This window comes from Cherax quadricarinatus, chromosome 16, assembly GCF_038502225.1.
Source record: "Cherax quadricarinatus isolate ZL_2023a chromosome 16, ASM3850222v1, whole genome shotgun sequence".
Taxonomy (NCBI): Eukaryota; Metazoa; Arthropoda; class Malacostraca; order Decapoda; family Parastacidae; genus Cherax; species Cherax quadricarinatus.
Window position 1 is genome coordinate 27,531,078 of NC_091307.1, and position 22,065 is coordinate 27,553,142.

A 22,065-nucleotide genomic window follows, 5' to 3' on the forward strand; every position below is an offset into this window, starting at 1 on the left:
CCATCACTGTAATAACCACCATACTGGCTGCATCAGTGTCAACTAGTACGTCAGTCTCAACTAGTGCGTCAGTGTCAACTAGTGCGTCAGTGTCAACTAGTGCGTCAGTGTCAACTAATACGTCAGTGTCAACTAGTACGTCAGTCTCAACTAGTACGTCAGTGTCAACTAGTGCGTCAGTGTCAACTAATACGTCAGTGTCAACTAGTACGTCAGTGTCAACTAGTACGTCAGTGTCAACTAGTACGTCAGTGTCAACTAGTGCGTCAGTGTCAACTAGTACGTCAGTGTCAACTAATACGTCAGTGTCAACTAGTACGTCAGTGTCAACTAGTGCGTCAGTGTCAACTAGTACGTCAGTGTCAACTAGTGCGTCAGTGTCAACTAATACGTTAGTGTCAACTAGTACGTCAGTGTCAACTAGTGCGTCAGTGTCAACTAGTACGTCAGTGTCAACTAGTGCGTCAGTGTCAACTAATACGTCAGTGTCAACTAGTACGTCAGTGTCAACTAGTGCGTCAGTGTCAACTAGTGCGTCAGTGTCAACTAGTGCGTCAGTGTCAACTAGTGCGTCAGTGTCAACTAGTGCGTCAGTGTCAACTAGTACGTCAGTCTCAACTAGTGCGTCAGTGTCAACTAGTACGTCAGTCTCAACTAGTGCGTCAGTGTCAACTAGTACGTCAGTCTCAACTAATACGTCAGTGTCAACTAGTACGTCAGTCTCAACTAGTGCGTCAGTGTCAACTAGTACGTCAGTCTCAACTAGTGCGTCAGTGTCAACTAGTGCGTCAGTGTCAACTAGTGCGTCAGTCTCAACTAGTGCGTCAGTGTCAACTAGTGCGTCAGTGTCAACTAGTGCGTCAGTCTCAACTAGTGCGTCAGTCTCAACTAGTGCGTCAGTGTCAACTAGTGCGTCAGTGTCAACTAGTGCGTCAGTGTCAACTAGTGCGTCAGTGTCAACTAGTACGTCAGTCTCAACTAGTGCGTCAGTGTCAACTAGTGCGTCAGTGTCAACTAGTGCGTCAGTCTCAACTAGTGCGTCAGTGTCAACTAGTGCGTCAGTGTCAACTAGTGCGTCAGTGTCAACTAGTACGTCAGTGTCAACTAGTGCGTCAGTGTCAACTAGTGCGTCAGTCTCAACTAGTGCGTCAGTGTCAACTAGTACGTCAGTCTCAACTAGTGCGTCAGTCTCAACTAGTGCGTCAGTCTCAACTAGTACGTCAGTGTCAACTAGTACGTCAGTGTCAACTAGTACGTCAGTGTCAACTAGTGCGTCAGTGTCAACTAGTGCGTCAGTGTCAACTAGTGCGTCAGTGTCAACTAGTGCGTCAGTGTCAACTAATACGTCAGTGTCAACTAGTGCGTCAGTGTCAACTAGTGCGTCAGTGTCAACTAGTGCGTCAGTGTCAACTAGTGCGTCAGTGTCAACTAGTGCGTCAGTGTCAACTAATACGTCAGTGTCAACTAGTGCGTCAGTGTCAACTAGTGCGTCAGTCTCAACTAGTGCGTCAGTGTCAACTAATACGTCAGTGTCAACTAGTGCGTCAGTGTCAACTAGTACGTCAGTGTCAACTAGTGCGTCAGTGTCAACTAGTACGTCAGTCTCAACTAGTACGTCAGTCTCAACTAGTGTGTCAGTGTCAACTAATACGTCAGTGTCAACTAGTGCGTCAGTGTCAACTAGTGCGTCAGTGTCAACTAGTGCGTCAGTGTCAACTAGTACGTCAGTCTCAACTAGTGCGTCAGTGTCAACTAATACGTCAGTGTCAACTAGTGCGTCAGTGTCAACTAGTACGTCAGTCTCAACTAGTGCGTCAGTGTCAACTAATACGTCAGTGTCAACTAGTGCGTCAGTGTCAACTAGTACGTCAGTCTCAACTAGTGCGTCAGTGTCAACTAATACGTCAGTGTCAACTAGTGCGTCAGTGTCAACTAGTACGTCAGTGTCAACTAGTACGTCAGTGTCAACTAGCGCCTCAGTGTCAACTAGCGCTTCAGTGTCAACTAGTGCGTCAGTGTCAACTAGCGCCTCAGTGTCAAGTAGCGCCTCAGTGTCAACTAGTGCGTCAGTGTCAACTAGCCCTTCAGTGTCAACTAACACGTCAGTGTCAACTAACACTTCAGTGTCAACTAGCGCCTGAGTGTCAACTAGCGCCTCAGTGTCAACTAGCGTCTCAGTGTCAACTAGCGCCTCAGTGTCAACTAGCGTCTCAGTGTCAACTAGCCCTTCAGTGTCAACTAGCACGTCAGTGTCAACTAACCCTTCAGTGTCAACTAGCGCCTCAGTGTCAACTAGCGCCTGAGTGTCAACTAGCGCCTGAGTGTCAACTAGTGCCTCAGTGTCAACTAGCGCCTCAGTGTCAACTAACGCCTGAGTGTCGACTAGCGCCTCAGTGTCAACTAGCGCCTCAGTGTCAACTAGCGCCTGAGTGTCAGCTAGTGCCTCAGTGTCAACTAGCGCCTGAGTGTCAACTAGCGCCTGAGTGTCAACTAGTGCCTCAGTGTCAACTAGCGCCTCAGTGTCAACTAGCGCCTGAGTGTCAACTAGCGCCTGAGTGTCAACTAGTGCCTCAGTGTCAACTAGCGCCTCAGTGTCAACTAGCGCCTGAGTGTTGACTAGCGCCTCTTGCCATACGTGTCTCCTGGTTGTTTACCAGTACTCAGACACCTGCCGCTACCACTAAGTCATGACGTCTCTCATGCTTCATACATCACTCACCAGAGTACTCGAAGCTTTCACCCTTTACTGATATATCTACTATATATATGTGTACCCACTCCATTCACGTGTGTGTGTGTGTTCACTCCATACATGTGTGTGTGTGTGTGTCCACTTTATTCTTACGTGTGAGTGTCTACTCCATTCAGGTGTGTATGTGTGTGTACTCACCTATTTGTGGTTGCAGGGGTCGAGTCACAGCTCCTGGCCCCGCCTTTTCGCTGATTGCTACTAGGTCCTCTCTCTCCCTGCCCCATGAGCTCTATCATACCTCGCCTTAAAACTGTGTGTGTGTGTGTGTGTGTGTGTGTGTGTCCACGCCATACATGCGTGTTGACTCCATGCATGTATCTCCACTCCATACAAGTGTGTCCACTCCAAACATGTGTGTCCACTCCATACAAGTGTGTCCAATCCATACATGGGTCTCCACTCAATACAAGTGTGTAGGCTATAATTGCTGTGGAAAGTAAGTAGTTCGAGGTGCTATGTTTGCAGCCTTATTTCGTAGATAAATTGAAAACCTTTTAATAAATAGATATACTTGCTTTTATTTGTGTATACAAAGCATGTTATGAGAGCGTCTAGCAGACACTCAGCAGCACACCGGTCCTCCTCCCATGTCGTTTTCTTGCACCTTAAGAGCACGTCAGTTTCCCTGCTTTCTAATATGTTATTTTTCCCCTATAATCTACCTTGTTCATAATTACTATCGCATTTGCTTCGTCTGCTTTCGTAAGGTGAAGTCTAAGATCTTTCCTTAATTCATGGTATAACTTAACAAGCCTTTGAGGACACATGGTTGCAGAGGTGTGAGCAAAGCTCATCTACAACATAATTGTCATCAAAGATTTGTTAAGTTATACCATGAGTTAAGGAAAGATCTTGGACTTCGTCTTACGAAAGCAGACGAAGCAAATGCAATAGTAATTATGAACAAGGTAGATTATAGGGGAAAAATAAACATGATATTAGGAAACAGGGAAACTCATGCGCCTTTTAAAGCTCACTCACTAATGTGAAGATCTTTTTAATAACTATTTTAGAATTATGTATTAAATAGAAATATGTAATCCTGTATGAATAATATCTGATAAAATTATAATTAACTCTTTATTTCCTAAAGTCAATTTGTATGACTCAAGAAATCGTAATGACACGATTGCAAACAAACCATACCCAGGCCGGGATTGAACCCGCGGTCAGAGCGACGGGCTGGAGTTTTGAGACTCTCTGGCCGCGGGTTCAATCCCGGCCGGGGTATGGTCAATTTGTATCTTCGTTTGATAAGGAAGTTGTCATTATTCAGTAGTTAAATAGTCTCAATGTTTCACGTCGAGCAGTTTAATCAGCAGTAAACTCTACTGATAAAACAAGTCAAGAGCAGTTATAAACCATATAAAATTATATTTTTAATAATTAAAGTCTTTGTGTCAAGTTGTAGATCATCTGTCACTCTTCATATATTGAGAAACCACCAGTTAGGTCTCACATAAAAAAATAATATATTTTCCTAATAAATGGTGCGTTTTTTATATATATATAAATCTAGTTTGCGGCCTTTATGTAAAGGTGAGAACTTTGTAAAGTTAAGTCGCAGATGTTTCATTCTACAGTATATTCACGGTTATATAAATATGTTAAGGTTCTTTAACTAGTGTTATCAAACCAGAAAAATAAGTTTCACTAATGGTGCTGTTTCGTACATAAAACTAACAGTGAATGAGCCCAAACAGGTAATTCAGCGATCTAGAAATAGATATGAGTGATACCGTGGATATGTTCCTCTGTTCATAGCTTCGGTCTCTGGTATTGAGAAGTACGAGACACTTTTGACACCGTAAACAATCATTACTTACCTACAAATTCGAACTGAAAACTGGAGGTTATTTCGGATCATACTGAGCCGCCATATCAAGTCACGAATTGACAGCAGTAGGTACAGAACGAGCCAAAACATCATCTAGTTTTCATTTCCAAGTTGTGAGTTAGTAAGTGAAGTGAAACAGCCAGGGTACTGTGACGTCTTTCTTCATACTGTAGAGAAATTCCTTTGTTCACAGCGTCTGCGTCTTGGTTATCAGGAAACAGTCCAGGATATTCTTTATAACACAGTATTTCATATAGTTATAAAGACACTATGTGTTCCTTACCTGATGGCATTACCCCTCTACCTCCACACAATATTCTTTCAGTTTATGCATGGTTACTCTACTACTCAGATGGTCATCTTCCTCTCTCAGTGAGACTGCCACTAGACTTCGGCACAATACTTTGTGATGGCATTCACCAATGCAGCTTCATACTGCTACTTTGAACTGTCTAAACACACACTTTGATGTATAGTGCTCGGTCTGTCTTTCTCAAGAGCACAATATACTGCCATGGACTATTAGCGAGCCTCTGCACCAGGAGGAAACTTCATCCGCATCGTGTGATTTTAAGCCATGTCGCCAGCAGTCGCACATTTCCTAACATGAATTCTTGAATTCTACAAATTCTGATACACTCGTTGATTACTCTGCTTCATGTGTTGATATCAGGATTGTTTGCGTGTGGACACAGAACTATCTACAAAGGATCACGGAAGAGAGCCTACCCAGCAGTAACATGATATTAAAGAGCCAGTCCAGCAATCCATCAGGTTGTATACTCATTCTAAGAGGTCAAAGCGCTTCGTAAATGTCACATCTCCTACTACTACTACTACTACTACTTCTACTACTACTACTACTACTACTACTACTACTACTACTACTACTACTACCACTACTACCACTACTACCACTACTACCACTACTACTACTACTACTACTACTACTACTACTACTACTACTACTACTACTACTACTACTACTACTACTACTACTACTACTACTACCACTACTACCACTACTACCACTACTACCACTACTACTACTACTACTACTACTACTACTACTACTACTACCACTACTACTACTACTACTACTACTACTACTACTACTACTACTACCACTACTACTACTACTACTACTACTACTACTACTACTACTGCTACTACTGCCACTACTACTACTACTACTACTACTACTACCACTACTACTACTACTACTACTACTACTACTGCTAATACTACCACTACTACTACTACTACTACTACTGCTACTACTACCACTACTACTACTACTACTACTACTACCACTACTACTACTACTACTACTGCTACTACTACCACTACTACTACTACTACTACCACTTCTACTACTGCTACTACTACCACCACTACTACCACCACTACTACTACTACTACTACCACTACTACTACTACTACTACTACTACTACAACTAACACTACTACTACTACTACTACTACTACTACTACTACTACTACTACTACTGATACTACTGCTTGTACTACTACTACTACTACTACTACTGCTGCTATTACTACTACTATTACTGATAGTGATACTACTGCTTGTACTACTACTACTACTACTACTACTACTACTACTACTACTACTACTACTACTACTACTACTACTACTACTACTTCTACTACTACTACTACTAACTACTACTACTACTACTACTACTACTACTACTACTACTACTTCTACTACTACTACTACTAACTACTACTACTACTAATACTACTACTATTTCTACTACTACTACTAACTACTACTACTACTACTACTACTACTACTACTACTACTACTACTACTACTACTACTAACTACTTCTACTACTATTAGTACTTCTAACTACTACTACTACGTCACTTCTACATCTTCCCAGAGAGTACAGATTCAGTCCTTCAGTCTGTCTTCGTAGTAAAGATTCTAATCCGTGGGATCAACTTTGTCATCCTTCTCATTATAATTTCCAGGGCATTTATTTCCATTCTGTAATATGAAGATCACAACTCTGCACCACAATCTCAATTGAAGCCTTGCCAAAGTTATAAAAAGTTGCAGTACAACCAATTGACATCTGTAATTTATTCTTCTTAATATGAAGCCAAAAATGCTATTAGCTTTGTTGTCAACACTTATACCCTGTTGTATTGGCTTTAAATTTCTGCTAACGAGAACAGCTCAATTTTCTTTTACTTTCACTTTGTCTAAGATCTACCTTATTTTCTTTACCCAAGATTTGTGCCTTACATTGGTCTGCATTGAACCACAGCTGTCACTTCTTCGACCACAATATCAACCTATCCAGGTCGTCGTGCAGCATCGACAAACCCATATTTGTCTGCATTCATCTTCCTTCTACCGCTGTTTATAGACTGTGAACATCAAGGGTCCTAATAAAGACTCCATTCTGCTTTCATTCTATTTAGGCAAACTCTCTGTTGCCTATCGCACAACCATGAGTCGGACTATGAAAACATTTCTCCTCCTGTACCATGTGCCGCTACTTTCTTTGTCGCTCTTTGGAACTCTTTCTAATGATTTGCTGAATTCCATATACACAATATCTTATTTTGTATTATGGTCTACTATTTAGTGAAAAACGGCCTTCTGTAAAATGGTAGATTCATTGATCTGATTATATCTTTCAATGTGGCTTCAAAATTCATTCACGGTTATTGATTCCATCATTATATTCCCACAAATCATATTAGGTTGATTGGTCTAAATCTGAAGCTGAGAACCTATTTCCCCCTTTATAAATGGGTATCACATTGGTTAATTTCCACTTATACGGCACAATAGCCATCTGCAGTGGTGTGTTCAAGAGCCCAGATACTGAGTCTCCTCACAGCCTTTAAGAGGTCTTGTCAGAGTCAGTTGACTTTATGGTTTCGTATCTATCTAGTTGTCTAAAAAACAATTCACTAGTGATTTTGATCTTTCATAATTTATTATCGTCCTGACCTGTATATAATTTTCTAGGATTTTGTTTGTATACACTTGTGTAAAAAACGGAAAGGAAATAAAACTTAGTAGTGGTACATATTTCTTTGTCACTAGCAGTATTCTGATTTGAGTAACATTTAGATAGGCCTGTCTTTTTCCTAATCCTATTCCTATACTCCTAAAAGAAATCCTTTTGGCAGGTCTTTGATTCCCTCGCATCTAAATTTCACATTTTTTTTCTTCACTTGTCTGAAATTGTATATATTGCTCAGTAAGGTGACCCAACACATCCTCTGAATCCTGTATAAAGGCATTTCTCTCTCTCTCTCTCTTTCTCTCTTTCTCAACACATATTTAAGAATATTGTTTGCTCTTTTATGGATATGTTGTGTATCTTTATACGTATATGCTTCTAAACTGTTGTATTCTGAGCACCTCTGCAAAAACAGTGATTATATATATATATATATATATATATATATATATATATATATATATATATATATATATATATATATATATATATATATATATATATATATATATATATATATATATATATATATAAACAAACCCATACAGAGGACAAACTATACAGTAATAAGGCAATCTCCTGTTATATATTATCTTCAAGTGGTTTCCTTAGTGTTATTGACTTCTGTTTATTAAATATGCTCCTCTTGCCTTTTGTTTCTTTTACTCAAAGTCAGTTCGTTTGTGACTTTGTCTTGTTTATTATTCATAAAATTATTATATATTATCGTTGTTCATAAAATTGTTCTCCACAGTTGCTCAGAGAGGCAGAGCGCAGGAGGGGTGGAGGTGAGCCAGAGTAACACTGTGTGTCCCTGGGACTCCAGTAGCGAAGCCTCAGCTGCCAACATCTGCCCCTGGGAGACCACCGTACCACCCTCAACACGCACTCAGGTCCCACCTAAACCTCAAGAACAACGACTGGGACACCCAAAGGCTCGACCTGATCGTTCTAAATCAGTAGATGTGAGTTCCCTCAGCAAAAGACATGGGTCAGTATCCGTGGCGCCCAGTCTGGTTCCAATACTTACTGAAGGACATACCACTGCCTCTATCTGCCCTTGGGAGGGTCAAGAACTTCCCAATCGTACTACTGAAAAATCTAAATCCATTGATGTGGATGTCTGTCCATGGGAGACAAATGAGCAAGCTAAAAAAACTTCAATTACTTCGGCCCCCGGGATGATAGCCAGTGATGCAGTGAACATCCACTCTTCAACAACACCTCTACGAGTGCACCAAGAATATGGTGATATGTCTGTTAAAGTATTTACAAGCACGGGGGCAGCTTTCATATCAAGAGACTGGGGAGGTAAAGATGGCTCACGGCCACCATGCGAAAGAAATATCTCTATTCAAGTATGTCCATGGGAAGAGGTAGTAGAAGAAGAGCCCCCAGGACCAGAAAAGTACAATACCAGCACAACCAGTGAAAGCCCAAAGAGCAGACAGCTTAGTGAAGAGAGTGAGAACCCACACGTCAGACAACTGAGTGAAGAAAGTGAAGGCAAACTAGATCAAGTTACAAAGCCAAAAGAAAAATATTTAAGTATGAACATAGGATCCGCGGCACATAGTGAAAGTTACAAACCAGAGAGTGTATCCATGCCGGGAGGGCTTGAGCCCCGCCCAGGCATCACCAGCGAAGGAACCTCGTCACCATCTTCAACTTGTTCCTCATCCAGTTACAGTGACTCGCGCCGCATCAAAATTGACTACACCGTAAGGTCAGGTCACCTACCAGGTCAGTACGGTCTGCCACTCATCAGTTCGGCAACTAGTGTGACCTCCTTGAGCCAGGAGGCTCAGCATGGGCATGTAAGCACCACCCTAGGCAGCGGGAACACCAGCACCACCAGTAGCAGCAGCAGTACTGGAGGTCAGCACACAGCTGTGAGGGCTGAGTCCCCACGAGCTGCTACTGATAGACTTTCGTGTCCTGCTGAAGTAGGGAGTAAGCCTGCCTCTCCCAAAGTGGCAAGCAACGTAGTGGCGCCTTGGGAGGACAACCCCCCACAGAAGATGACAGACATCTGTCCTTGGGAGGATGAGTAAGTCACACAAATATATATTTCTGTCTTGGTGTTGTCTTGTTGCTCTAGCTGACATTACAACTTTATGAGGTAAGATCACACAGCAAGCTAAGTCCTTCTCTTCCATATGAAGAAATTAACAAAATTTATGTGAAAATTAAATTCTAAACTAAATTTACAAATTATCTCGTCTAAACAATATTAAAATAGATTTTTCAGAAAGTAGTTAATAGTTGTTGAAAGATGAGTATAGCATGTTAAACTGCTCATTATGCTTATACTGCCATAGTATGCTACTTCTACAAGTAATTTATTACTTAAGTGTAAATTTTGCAATATTCTTTATTTATATATGACTTATGTATATCAGAGCCCCTAGAAAATTTACTGAGATAAATATCCAGTTAAATGAAACCTTTAATACAGCAGGTAATTAATCTGTATCTTAGTACATCCTTCTTGTATTTAGACTTGGCCTTAATACAACTCTGCACAGCTTATGTATATCTGTCTGTATAGATTATTTATGTATATATACATACATAAATATCTGTACTGGTTATGTATATCTTTTTATTTGTGTGATGTATATAGCTGTAAAAGTTATGTATATTTTTCTATTCAGATAATACATATATCAGCAGAGGCTGGGTAATATACCTGACTCCAGATAATGTACATAGTAAATTTTTAAAGGACTTAACATCATGAATCTAATATGCATGAATTTTTATCTTGTATTTTTGCTGGCATTTTCTTCTCTGTATCTTAGGAAGAGTTTCATGAACTGTTACTGTCCAGGAGAGACGATAGCAATGAAACTTACACCAGTGGTGGGAAGCAGAGGTCTGCTGTGTTCTGCACACTACACATCCTTTAATGTATTGCAGAGGTCTGCTGTCTCCTGCACGCTACACATACCTTCCTGTGTAGCAGAGGTCTGCTGTCTCATTCACACGACACATACCTTCCTGTGTAGCAGAGGTCTGCTGTCTGATACACACTACACATACCTTCCTGTGTAGGATAGGTCTGCTGCCTCCTGTACACTACACATACCTTCCTGTGTTGCAGAGGTCTGCTGTCTCCTGAACATTACATATACCTTCCTGTGTAGCAGAGGTCTGCTGTATCCTGCACATTACACATACCTTCCTGTGTAGCAGAGGTCTGCTGTGTCCTGCACACTACACATACCTTCCTGTGTAGCAGAGGTCTGCTGTGTCCTGCACACTACACATACCTTCCTGTGTAGCAGAGGTCTGCTGTCTCCTGCACATTACACATACCTTCCTGTGTAGCAGAGGTCTGCTGTCTCCTGCACACTACACATACCTTCCTGTGTTGCAGAGGTCTGCTGTCTCCTGCACGCTACACATACCTTCCTGTGTAGCAGAGGTCTGCTGTCTCATACACACTACACATACCTTCCTGTGTAACAGAGGTCTGCTGTCTCCTGCATATTACACATACTTTCCTGTGTAGCAGAGGTCTGCTGTATCCTGCATATTACACATACCTTCCTGTGTAGCAGAGGTCTGCTGTCTCCTGCACACTACACATACCTTCCTGTGTAGCAGAGGTCTGCTGTCTCATACACACTACACATACCTTCCTGTGTAGCAGAGGTCTGCTGTCTCCTGCACACTACACATACCTTCCTGTGTAGCAGAGGTCTGCTGTCTCCTGCACACTACACATACCTTCCTGTGTAGCAGAGGTCTGCTGTCTCCTGTACACTACACATACCTTCCTGTGTTGCAGAAGTCTGCTGTCTCCTGCACACTACACATACCTTCCTGTGTAGCAAAGGTCTGCTGTCTCATACACACTACACATACCTTCCTGTGTAGTAGAGGTCTGCTGTCTCCTGCACACTACACATACCTTCCTGTGTAGCAGAGGTCTGCTGTCTCCTGCACACTACACATACCTTCCTGTGTAGCAGAAATCTTCTGTATCCTGCATATTACACATACCTCCCTGTGTAGTAGAGGTCTGCTGTCTCCTGTACACTACACATACCTTCCTGTGTTGCAGAGGTCTGCTGTCTCCTGCACACTACACATACCTTCCTGTGTAGCAGAGGTCTGCTGTCTCATACACACTACACATACCTTCCTGTGTAGCAGAGGTCTGCTGTCTCCTGCACACTACACATACCTTCCTGTGTAGCAGAGGTCTGCTGTCTCCTGCACACTACACATACCTTCCTGTGTAGCAGAGATCTGCTGTATCCTGCACACTACACATTGCTCCCAGTTTGCTAGAGGATCTTGCTTATAATACTTAGTTCAACCTCTGTGTGTAAGAGAGAGTTCATGATATGGATACTGGAGTTTAATACATTATCATTCGTGCCACAAATTTAATAGGAAGAGATGAGATGACAAAATTTAAGAGTTTATTATATGGCATTATACTGACTGATTGTTGACAGCCAGGCGGCGCTGCACCTTGTAAATCCTTGAGTTATTAATTCTGTGCCAAATATCTCATTCAAAATTATCATTAAGCCAAATTTTTAGTCAGTGAATATATATCTGCTTTACCCATTTTCTTAGTTAAATTATATGTATTTAAGGAGTTTCGTAATTTAAAGGGTAAAATATAATTATGTTTAATATATTTATATAGACTTTTAATAATAATGTTTCGGTGTGTTGTAAGTATGAATATATTGCTCGTTCATTATACTTCAGTTATTCATATATTTTCATTATACTTTGTGTATATCCCATCATTGAGTGAAGACTGAAAGTTTTTAAGGAACCATTAACTGAATTATTAAGTCAAGGTCAGGATATAAATATATATTTAGAGTAATACACAAGGCCACAAGACACCGTAGGCAGTACCTATGACCAATTCAATAATGATAGCTCTGGTAAGATTTTTCTCTCTGATAGATGTGCTCCTGTCTTTCCAATTTGATTTGAGCTTCAGCTTTAAGTCAGAGGCCTCCAGCGAAGTTTTAAATTGTCTTGGAATAAAACAATTTTTTTTTACCATCATAGCATCGTCAGTCACTGGGAACCTCAGTACACTTCTACCAGACATTGAACAACACTGAAAATTTATTGTTTAAATTTTTCAACAAGTTGAGAAGGAATCCTTCCATTCTCACTTTTTGACATCAAAAATATTATGCAAGAAACTGCTGAGTTTAGTTTCCTTGAAGTGATGTTGTGTCCCTCAGTAAGGGAGGAGGGCGGCCATTATCTGTAATGAGAGAAGGTTGGCTCAATGTAACGATCATTATAATTCAATGATTTTTAGAGAAAAAATTGGACTATGACAAATCGGTGAGAAAATTTATAAAGAAAACAAAGGGGTAAATGGTTAAAAAGTGTAATTAAGTTATTAATATTCGTTCTTTCAAAGCAGGAGCTACAAAGTGATGGTAGAGGAACGGGTCCCTGGACATATCTTAAGGCACGTTTCCTGGGACGTATGTGAGCGGTGCAGTTTCTATTTATAGCTACCTAATCTTCCCAGGTCAAATCATATTATTTATCTACTCATAAAAATCATGTTCCCAACTGTTCCCGAAGATATGACACTTTGGATACTTTGGAGAAAGCAAATAGTAGTTAGGTACGACTGACAAAATCACAGCTGCTTCAGAATCCTCACACCCTAATGACTGGCATCTCCCACACCCAGGTTCAAGACATCCTGCCCATGCTTGATAAGTGTAAAGAATTAGACTTCAATGCTCCTAAATAATGCACAAAAAAGCCATACCAAGCGTGGGGTATGAACTGTTAAACTCATTAAATCATCTTCCTACGGAATACTTGTAAAGAAGTTATAACTAATGCAGAAAGATATTATTTTGTCTGGAAAACTTACTTATGGAAGAATCTTCCAGTCCCTGGACTTGTCCCTGCATCACGGTAAATTGTGCCAGGAAGCACTTTGACTATTGACAGTTAAATAGGGTAACTATACCTGATGCTTATCCATCTGCACGTGGATGATGCGATAGACTTGTCAAAAATACTAAGGATGTGATCAAATTCGATTTACTGAAGGGATAGCACCAAATACCCCTAAGTGTCAAAACAAAATAATCAGCGATTGTTGTACCAGAGGGGATACTACAAATATTATGTAACCTCATTTGTGATTCACAATGCACCAGCCACATTCCAACGATTCGTTTATAGTTATTTTGAGGGAGCAGAGACTTATCTTGATGATCTAGCAGTTGTTTCTGACTCCTAGGATGAGCAAATACCTGGAGATGGTTCGTTTTTATCAGCAACTGTACAATAAATTATCTGACATTACAGCTCCACTAGCTTCTCTCACCAGTCAAAAACTTAAATACATTTGTTCAGCTAGTTGCCTAGAAATCATTACAAATATAAAGAAGTCAGCATGTGCAGCTTCCATACTCATGCCATCAAATTATACACAACATTTTACATTACAGGTTGGTGGATGCTCGACAAATGAGTTGGGTGCTGCATCTTCATCCACATAAGTTATCCTTATTACATATTTTGTGGAAGGACAGAACCATTACCAATGTTCTCTGCAGAGGTTAACCATCTAGGTGTAGGATGTGTTTTATTATTTTGTATAGGGAAAATAAGTAAACACGTTACTGTGTTACCGTCTTATGATGTATTCACATATAATCTCTGTAATGGATTAATTGGTGAAACGTTTTCAAATAAAGATGCCCAGGTGTTGAACTTGTGCCTAATTCCTCATCTTGACGGCACTGTATATATATATATATATATATATATATATATCTATATATATATATATATATATATATATATATATATATATATATATATATATATATGTGTGTGTGTGTGTGTCTTTATATATATGTATATATATATATATATATATATATATATATATATATATATGTATATATATATATATATATTATTATTTTTTTTTTTATTATCACACCGGCCGATTCCCACCAAGGCAGGGTGGCCCGAAAAAGAAAAACTTTCACCATCATTCACTCCATCACTGTCTTGCCAGAAGGGTGCTTTACACTACAGTTTTTAAACTGCAACATTAACACCCCTCCTTCAGAGTGCAGGCACTGTACTTCCCATCTCCAGGACTCAAGTCCGGCCTGCCGGTTTCCCTGAATCCCTTCATAAATGTTACTTTGCTCACACTCCAACAGCACGTCAATTATTAAAAACCATTTGTCTCCATTCACTCCTATCAAACACGCTCATGCATGCCTGCTGGAAGTCCAAGCCCCTCGCACACAAAACCTCCTTTACCCCCTCCCTCCAACCTTTCCTAGGCCGACCCCTACCCCGCCTTCCTTCCACTACAGACTGATACACTCTTGAAGTCATTCTGTTTCGCTCCATTCTCTCTACATGTCCGAACCACCTCAACAACCCTTCCTCAGCCCTCTGGACAACAGTTTTGGTAATCCCGCACCTCCTCCTAACTTCCAAACTACGAATTCTCTGCATTATATTCACACCACACATTGCCCTCAGACATGACATCTCCACTGCCTCCAGCCTTCTCCTCGCTGCAACATTCATCACCCACGCTTCACACCCATATAAGAGCGTTGGTAAAACTATACTCTCTATACATTCATACATTCATATATATATATGTATATAATATATATATATATATATATATATATATATATATATATATATATATATATATATATATATATATATATATATATATATATATATATATATATATATAGGCCGTTTCCCACCAAGGTATGTTGCCCGAAAAAGAAAAAAATTCACCATCACTCACTTCATCACTGTCTTGCCAGAGGAGCACTTACACTACAGTTATAAACAGTTATTAATACACACACACACACACACACACACACACACACACACACACACACACACACACACACACACACATTATATATATATATATATATATATATATATATATATATATATATATATATATATATATATATATATATATATATATATATATATATATGAATCATACAACTTATTTCCTAGTCTAGCTTCTTTCTTTTTTGAGTAATGCACACAAGTACCAAAGTTTTTGAAGCGTGTACATTGTATATAAAATGTATGTACACTGTGTGTACAATATATGTACACCATACAATGTGTGCAACGTGTATGTACTTTGTGTGTGCATGTAAATGCTATATATAGTATACATAAATTGGAAATTAACTGATAACAACTGAAAATTGGTAGGAACTTAGAGATATGTATATAGAACATTTCACTGTAAATTCCATGACACCCCAAGCCGAGGTTAACTATAAATTCCATGACACCCCAAGCCGAGGTTAGCCATAAATTCCATGACACCCCAAGCCGAGGTTAACTATAAATTCCATGACACCCCAAGCCGAGGTTAGCCATATTGCTATGGAAGAAATCTGAAGTTCCTGACTTATATCGATCTGACTATGTTGAGCCAACCATTTGAAAGTAAGAGAATATATTAAGCTTCAATTGCAAGCTGTCGTAACAAGAATTGACAAAGTTCCTCCAAGAGGACACGCTCTCTCTTACCCTTCCTACTCTGAGTACAAGCCCACTTCTACTCTTTTTACTCCGAGTACAAGCTCTCTCTCTCACCCTTCTCACCATGAGTTTACTAAGCTTTCCACCATGAGTACCAAGATAGAAAGAAATAAACATCCTAGCAGTTGGCCAGTAATAGATAGGTCCTTCTGAATTTCTTGCTGAGAAAGTTCCAAAAGTACCATTTATTTCCAAGAAAATAACAATAATAATAATAATAATAATAATAATAATAATAATAATAATAATAATAATAATAATAATAATAATAATAATAATAATAATAATAATAATAAACTTCTACCTTGGTGACATTAGACTGCGGTATTCCGAGTATTCTGTTATCAATCTTAGACTTCCTGATAATATGTGGTTTCCTGTTCAATTCATCTCAAGAATGATCGTTTCCTCTTCCTCTTCAGAGCTTCCTTCCTCTCTGCTTCCCAGTTCTCAATATGCCAGATTCTCATATTTCGTTGTTTTGAAGGCACTGACCTTTGCTCGGATATGACAAGCATGTTTCTTATCCCGAGTGTCATAACTTCTTCCACTATGCTCTAGAGAATGATAAATCATTCACATTCTCTGCGCTTGAAGAGCGCCAGTCACCAGGCTGTCCGAATATCCTGACAGTGTGAGATTCTCTGCTGCCTCTCTACCCTAAGCCTACTAGACCCATTGCTTTTTTCAGCCTTGATAGTGTGAGACAAGTTGCCTTCGTCTTCTTGTCAACCTTCGCCCTTCGGCACTATGTGTGTAACACCCTCTGATTCTTGTCTGTTTCAGTTCACTAACTCCCACTTGGCTCTGAAAGGCTCGCCTGGTGTACCTTATCTCACTCGAGGTAGGGACCTCACCGTCACACTTATCTTTGTTCCTTCATCTGCTGCCGTTCTCCGTCACCTCCAACCCAACACGGATGTTTGTCCCCAAGATGTCAACCCCCTCAAGCTTTCATGTAAACAAAACAAATGATATGCAGATATATATATATATATATATATATATATATATATATATATATATATATATATATATATATATATATATATATATATATATATATATATATATATATATATATATATATATATATATATATCCGTGATGGTGTTGGAGTGTGGTTTCTGTGTTGACTTAGTGGTATAAGGGGAGAGTGTGACAGTGTCGATATAGTTCTCGTCACACTCTCCTCTTACCACCAACACTGTGGGAAGAATCCATCACCTTACATAAAAAATGAATGTTTTCCTTTATATACAATCCTTAATCTGTTTTTTCTTTAGTTTCACTTTGAACTGTTTTTTTTATTTTTTTTCATTTTAGGACACTCTTGGTTGTCTCTTAACTACTCATGCAAATCAGAAGGTCATCCATGAGCTCATATTAAGCACTTAAAAGTGATGTAGCCCTGTCTCCTGCCTGTGTAGGGTGGGTGACACTGTCCCCTGCCTGTGTAGGGTGGGTGACACTGTCCCCTGCCTGTGTAGGGTGGGTGACACTGTCCCCTGGCTGTGTAGGGTGGATGACACTGTCCCCTGGCTGTGTAGGGTGGGTGACACTGTCCCCTGGCTGTGTAGGATGGGTGACACTGTCCCCTGGCTGTGTAGGATGGGTGACACTGTCCTCTGGCTGTATAGGGTGGGTGGGTGACACTGGGCTGTTTTACATCATTAAAATGTCAAGTTTGTCCTTGACGAGGCTTTGTGTGAGTGGCACCAGAGTGCCATTCTAAGCTTGTGTGACACAGCAAGTGTCAGGTCTAAACTTCCCTCAAAGAGTTATCTTCAGCATGAGGTAATAATTATTTATATTTTAAATGTTCTATATATTTATTCTTTTCTCTCGAATATTTATAAAAATATTAATACATAACTTTGTGTTTTAAGTGACTTACAATAATTATAACACATGCTTAAGGTGCCTCATGATGTAAACTTCTCAGTCATAAACAGCACTGACCCACTGACTAGTATACTAATGTTGATTATGTTTCAATTTCTTGTTATATTCTCAGGCAACCTTGTATAATAAATGTTATTCAGTGAGAGACGAATCAACTGGAAGACAATAAAATAGAACTGAAAGGTCTTATTTCATTTAATATTTTATTGTCTCCATGTAAGGTAGTATTTATAATAATAATTCCAAATTTGACTTGGTATATAAAATAGTGAGCGGTGCAGTCACTGGGTCATTGTTACGTACAACCAAGAGTAACACTGGAGTGTGTGTGTGTTGGTGTGTGTGTGTGTGTGTGTATGTGTGTGTGTGTGTGTGTGTGTGTGTGTGTGTGTTGTGTGTGCGTGTGTGTGTGTGTATGCGTGTGTGTGTGTGTGTTTGTGTGTGTGTGTGTGTGTGTGTGTGTGTTGGTGAGTGAGTGTGTGTGTGTGTGTGTGTGTGTGTGTGTGTGTGTGTGTGTGTGTGTGTGTGTGTGTGTGTGTGTGTGTGTGTGTGTGTGTGTGTGTGTGTGTGTGTGTGTTGGTGAGTGTGTGTGTGTGTGTGTGTGTGTGTGTGTGTGTATGCGTGTGTGTGTGTGTGTGTTTGTGTGTGTGTGTGTGTGTGTTGGTGAGTGAGTGTGTGTGTGTTGGTGTGTGTGTGTGTGTGTATGTGTATGTGTGTGTATGTGTGTGTGTGTGTGTGTGTGTGTGTGTGTGTGTGTGTGTGTGTATGTGTATGTGTGTGTATGTGTGTGTGTGTGTGTGTGTGTGTGTGTGTGTGTGTGTGTGTGTGTGTGTGTGTGTGTGTGTGTGTGTGTGTGTGTGTGTATGTGTGTGTGTGTGTGTGTGTTGGTGAGTGATTGTGTGTGTGTTGGTGTGTGTGTGTGTGTGTTTGTGTATGTGTGTGTATGTGTGTGTGTGTGTGTGTGTGTGTGTGTGTGTGTGTGTGTGTGTGTGTGTATGTGTATGTGTGTGTATGTGTGTGTGTGTGTGTGTGTGTGTGTGTGTGTGTGTGTGTGTGTGTGTGTGTGTGTGTGTGTATGTGTGTGTTATACTTCCAGTAGTACTGAGTCAATACTTCAGCTCAACTTAGGAATCTCTTCTTCTTTAGTTCCAAGACAGCTTTTAATGTTATTAGTACGTACAGTATTTTCTTCTCGTGTTTTCTTGATGTTGTGTTTGCCTTGGCTGAGTCATAATAATTCAAGTTTATATTAATATCACAAATATATTTGTGTTTAATTAGATGTATATTAGTATACAAAATTTTAAAATATACAAAAAACTACAATAAACACTGGTCAATGGAACAAACGAACACACATTTGTGCACTTTTTAGTTTTCTGGAAAAACTTTGTGGAATGTTGAAATATATAGTACTCTCCTTTTCATCTTATTTTCTCCGAGTGAGTTCGTTTGGGTCATATTAAATATAATGTATCATTAAATCTAGCGTCCATAGTGCAATGATTTTACTCATCAATGACGAACTTTTATTTTTCAGGGAAAGCTGTAAAGTGGATACACCTTTTGTGAAGACCTACGCAACACTTGGTTACTTGTAGCAGCGGTAACAAGAACTAGATGTTAAGTGTTTGTGGCTGGCACTGTGTAGGTGTGCTGAACTAGGCCTGGGCACGGTGAGGGAGGTACAAGACTAGCAGGGACCCCAGGGGTATCTAGAAACAATGCCCTTCCGAGTGAGGAGAAGAATGATATGGGTCGACAGGTCTGGATCCAGTGACTGATATGGATGAGCAGAGGAGACAGGCAGGCACAGAGGGACAGCATCTGGTTCATCACACGTCCCCCTGAAGCCGAGTGTCCACAACTGAGCCCTTGCAAGACACCGCCAGGGGTGCGTGTGTCACTCTAGATGGCAGAAAGAGTGTAATGAAAGCTAAAGCCTGGAGGGCAGTGCTGCCCTAAAAACATGCTAGCGCCAGGGAGGAAGACAGTGATGCTGCCAAGTTCCTCGCGTGGGGCCTGCTAATCGAGGCGGCTCCCACAAACCTAAAGACGCTCATTGATAATCTCAAGCAAGATAAGACTTTTTAAAAAAGTCCAAACTATAGTTAATTCAGAGAATCGTTACTATGACAGAGGCGTAAACAGGAAGAAGTGGAAGCCGGCTCGGTAATTTGAGAGGATGGGTCAGACCCCCGTGAATGTTATCAACTGAACTGGCGAGCCTTGCATCCTCCACTCTGGCATGGATCATGGGTTTAGATGGTCACGGACTGGCTTGTCGATGTGCTCAGGTGAGATTTTACTGTCGAAAGTCTAGTGGGAAAACCGAAAGAAAAGACTGAAAACAGATTGAGATGGAAGAGCTGGGGAGGGGCATAACATTGTCTGAGTATTCAGGGTCCTTGGAGAATGTAGGGAGAGTCAAGTGCAGGGCCGTTGCCACTCGTCCTAACACACACCCACCACGCCATGTACACACTGCCTCGAAGCAAAGTAATTTCATAAATTTTACATAAAGTTAAGTGAAACAAAGATGCCAAGATTTCATGTGTCATGAATGGTGTATTGTGTAATGCACAAACTCCAAGAAACTGTCGCAGGCTGTGACTGGTTCAGTTGTAACTGTCGCAGGCTGTAGCTAGTGCAGTTGAAACTGTCGCAGGCTGTGACTGGTGTAGTTGTAACTGTCGCAGATTGTGATTGATTCACTTGTAGCTGTCGCAAACTGTGACTGGTTCAGTTGTAGCTGTCGCAGATTGTTATTGGTGCAGTTGTAACTGTCGCAGGCTGTAGCTGTCGCAGATTGTGATTGGTGCAGTTGTAACTGTCGCAGGCTGTAGCTGGTGCAGTTGTAGTTTTCGTAGGTCGTAACTGGTTCCGGCATGAATGGTTCGAGCTATAAATGGTTAAGTCTGACTGGTTCAGGCTGCGAATGGTTCGTGCCATGACTAGTTCGGGCTGTGACTAGTTCAGGCTGTTACAGGTTCAGGCTGTTACTGGTTCAGATTGTTTCTGGTTCAGTCTGGGACTAGTTCAGGCTGTGACTGGTTCATTAAATCAAGTAATGACTGGAATATACTGATTTGTGTATTTGTATATCAAACACAAACCCTTCATCAGCAAATCAGTATGACGTTTTAGGAAAGTTAACTTGGATTAGTATAGCATTCTTCAGTATTAGATGGACGTGGCACAACAGTACATCTAGAGGAAATCAACAATTTATTGTAAGTTAGATCACCTTTTTAGACAGATTAAACAACTTTAGAAAAAACATAGACTGTTCTTGTTCATTCCAGTTATTTTTCAAACTAGGGATGTGAGTGAATCGTAGGTGGGTGATCGCTAGGTGTGAGAGTGTATATAATTGTTTCATGTTGTCTTGAGTGGTATCATGATTTGTGTACAGCGCTTCTTAGGTACGGGGAACGTTGGCACGGCCAGCTCTGTCTTCACCTCATTCATCTTCCAGTTTTACATTACAAATCTTTTGAAAACTAAATTGACAAAACTTTACAAGGTTTACGAATATTGCAGAGGATTGCCATTATCTCAACCAACGTAAGCTAAGATATACTTAGCTAAAGAAAAAGCTGTGGCAGTAGGTAACCACAGGTACAAGGTTGCCTGAAATCAATAATAAAGAATTACCAGAAATATATATATATATATATATATATATATATATATATATATATATATATATATATATATATATATATATATATATATATATATATATATATATATATATATATATATATATATATATATATATATATATATATATATATATATATATATATATATATATATATATATATATATATATATATATATATATATATATATATATATATTGTCATAACACACTTATATTTTATGAGATCTTATGTATTAAGTTTTACCTGTTACTAAAGAAATCATATTAACCCAATTTTATAATATTAAGGGAGCTG

General features: G+C 39.9%; 1 protein-coding gene across 1 annotated transcript in view; it reads left to right on the forward strand.

Annotated features, from left to right (window-relative positions):
• Positions 1 to 21,775, forward strand: part of LOC128688783 (uncharacterized) — a gene marked incomplete in the record, with an annotated part of 102,696 nt that extends 80,921 nt beyond the window's left edge. The window contains 2 exon segments of the mRNA XM_070085525.1: positions 8,358 to 9,653; positions 19,641 to 21,775. Coding sequence (XP_069941626.1) covers positions 8,358 to 9,653; positions 19,641 to 19,701 — 1,357 coding nt within the window.
• Between the last annotated feature and the right edge of the window lie 290 nt (positions 21,776 to 22,065).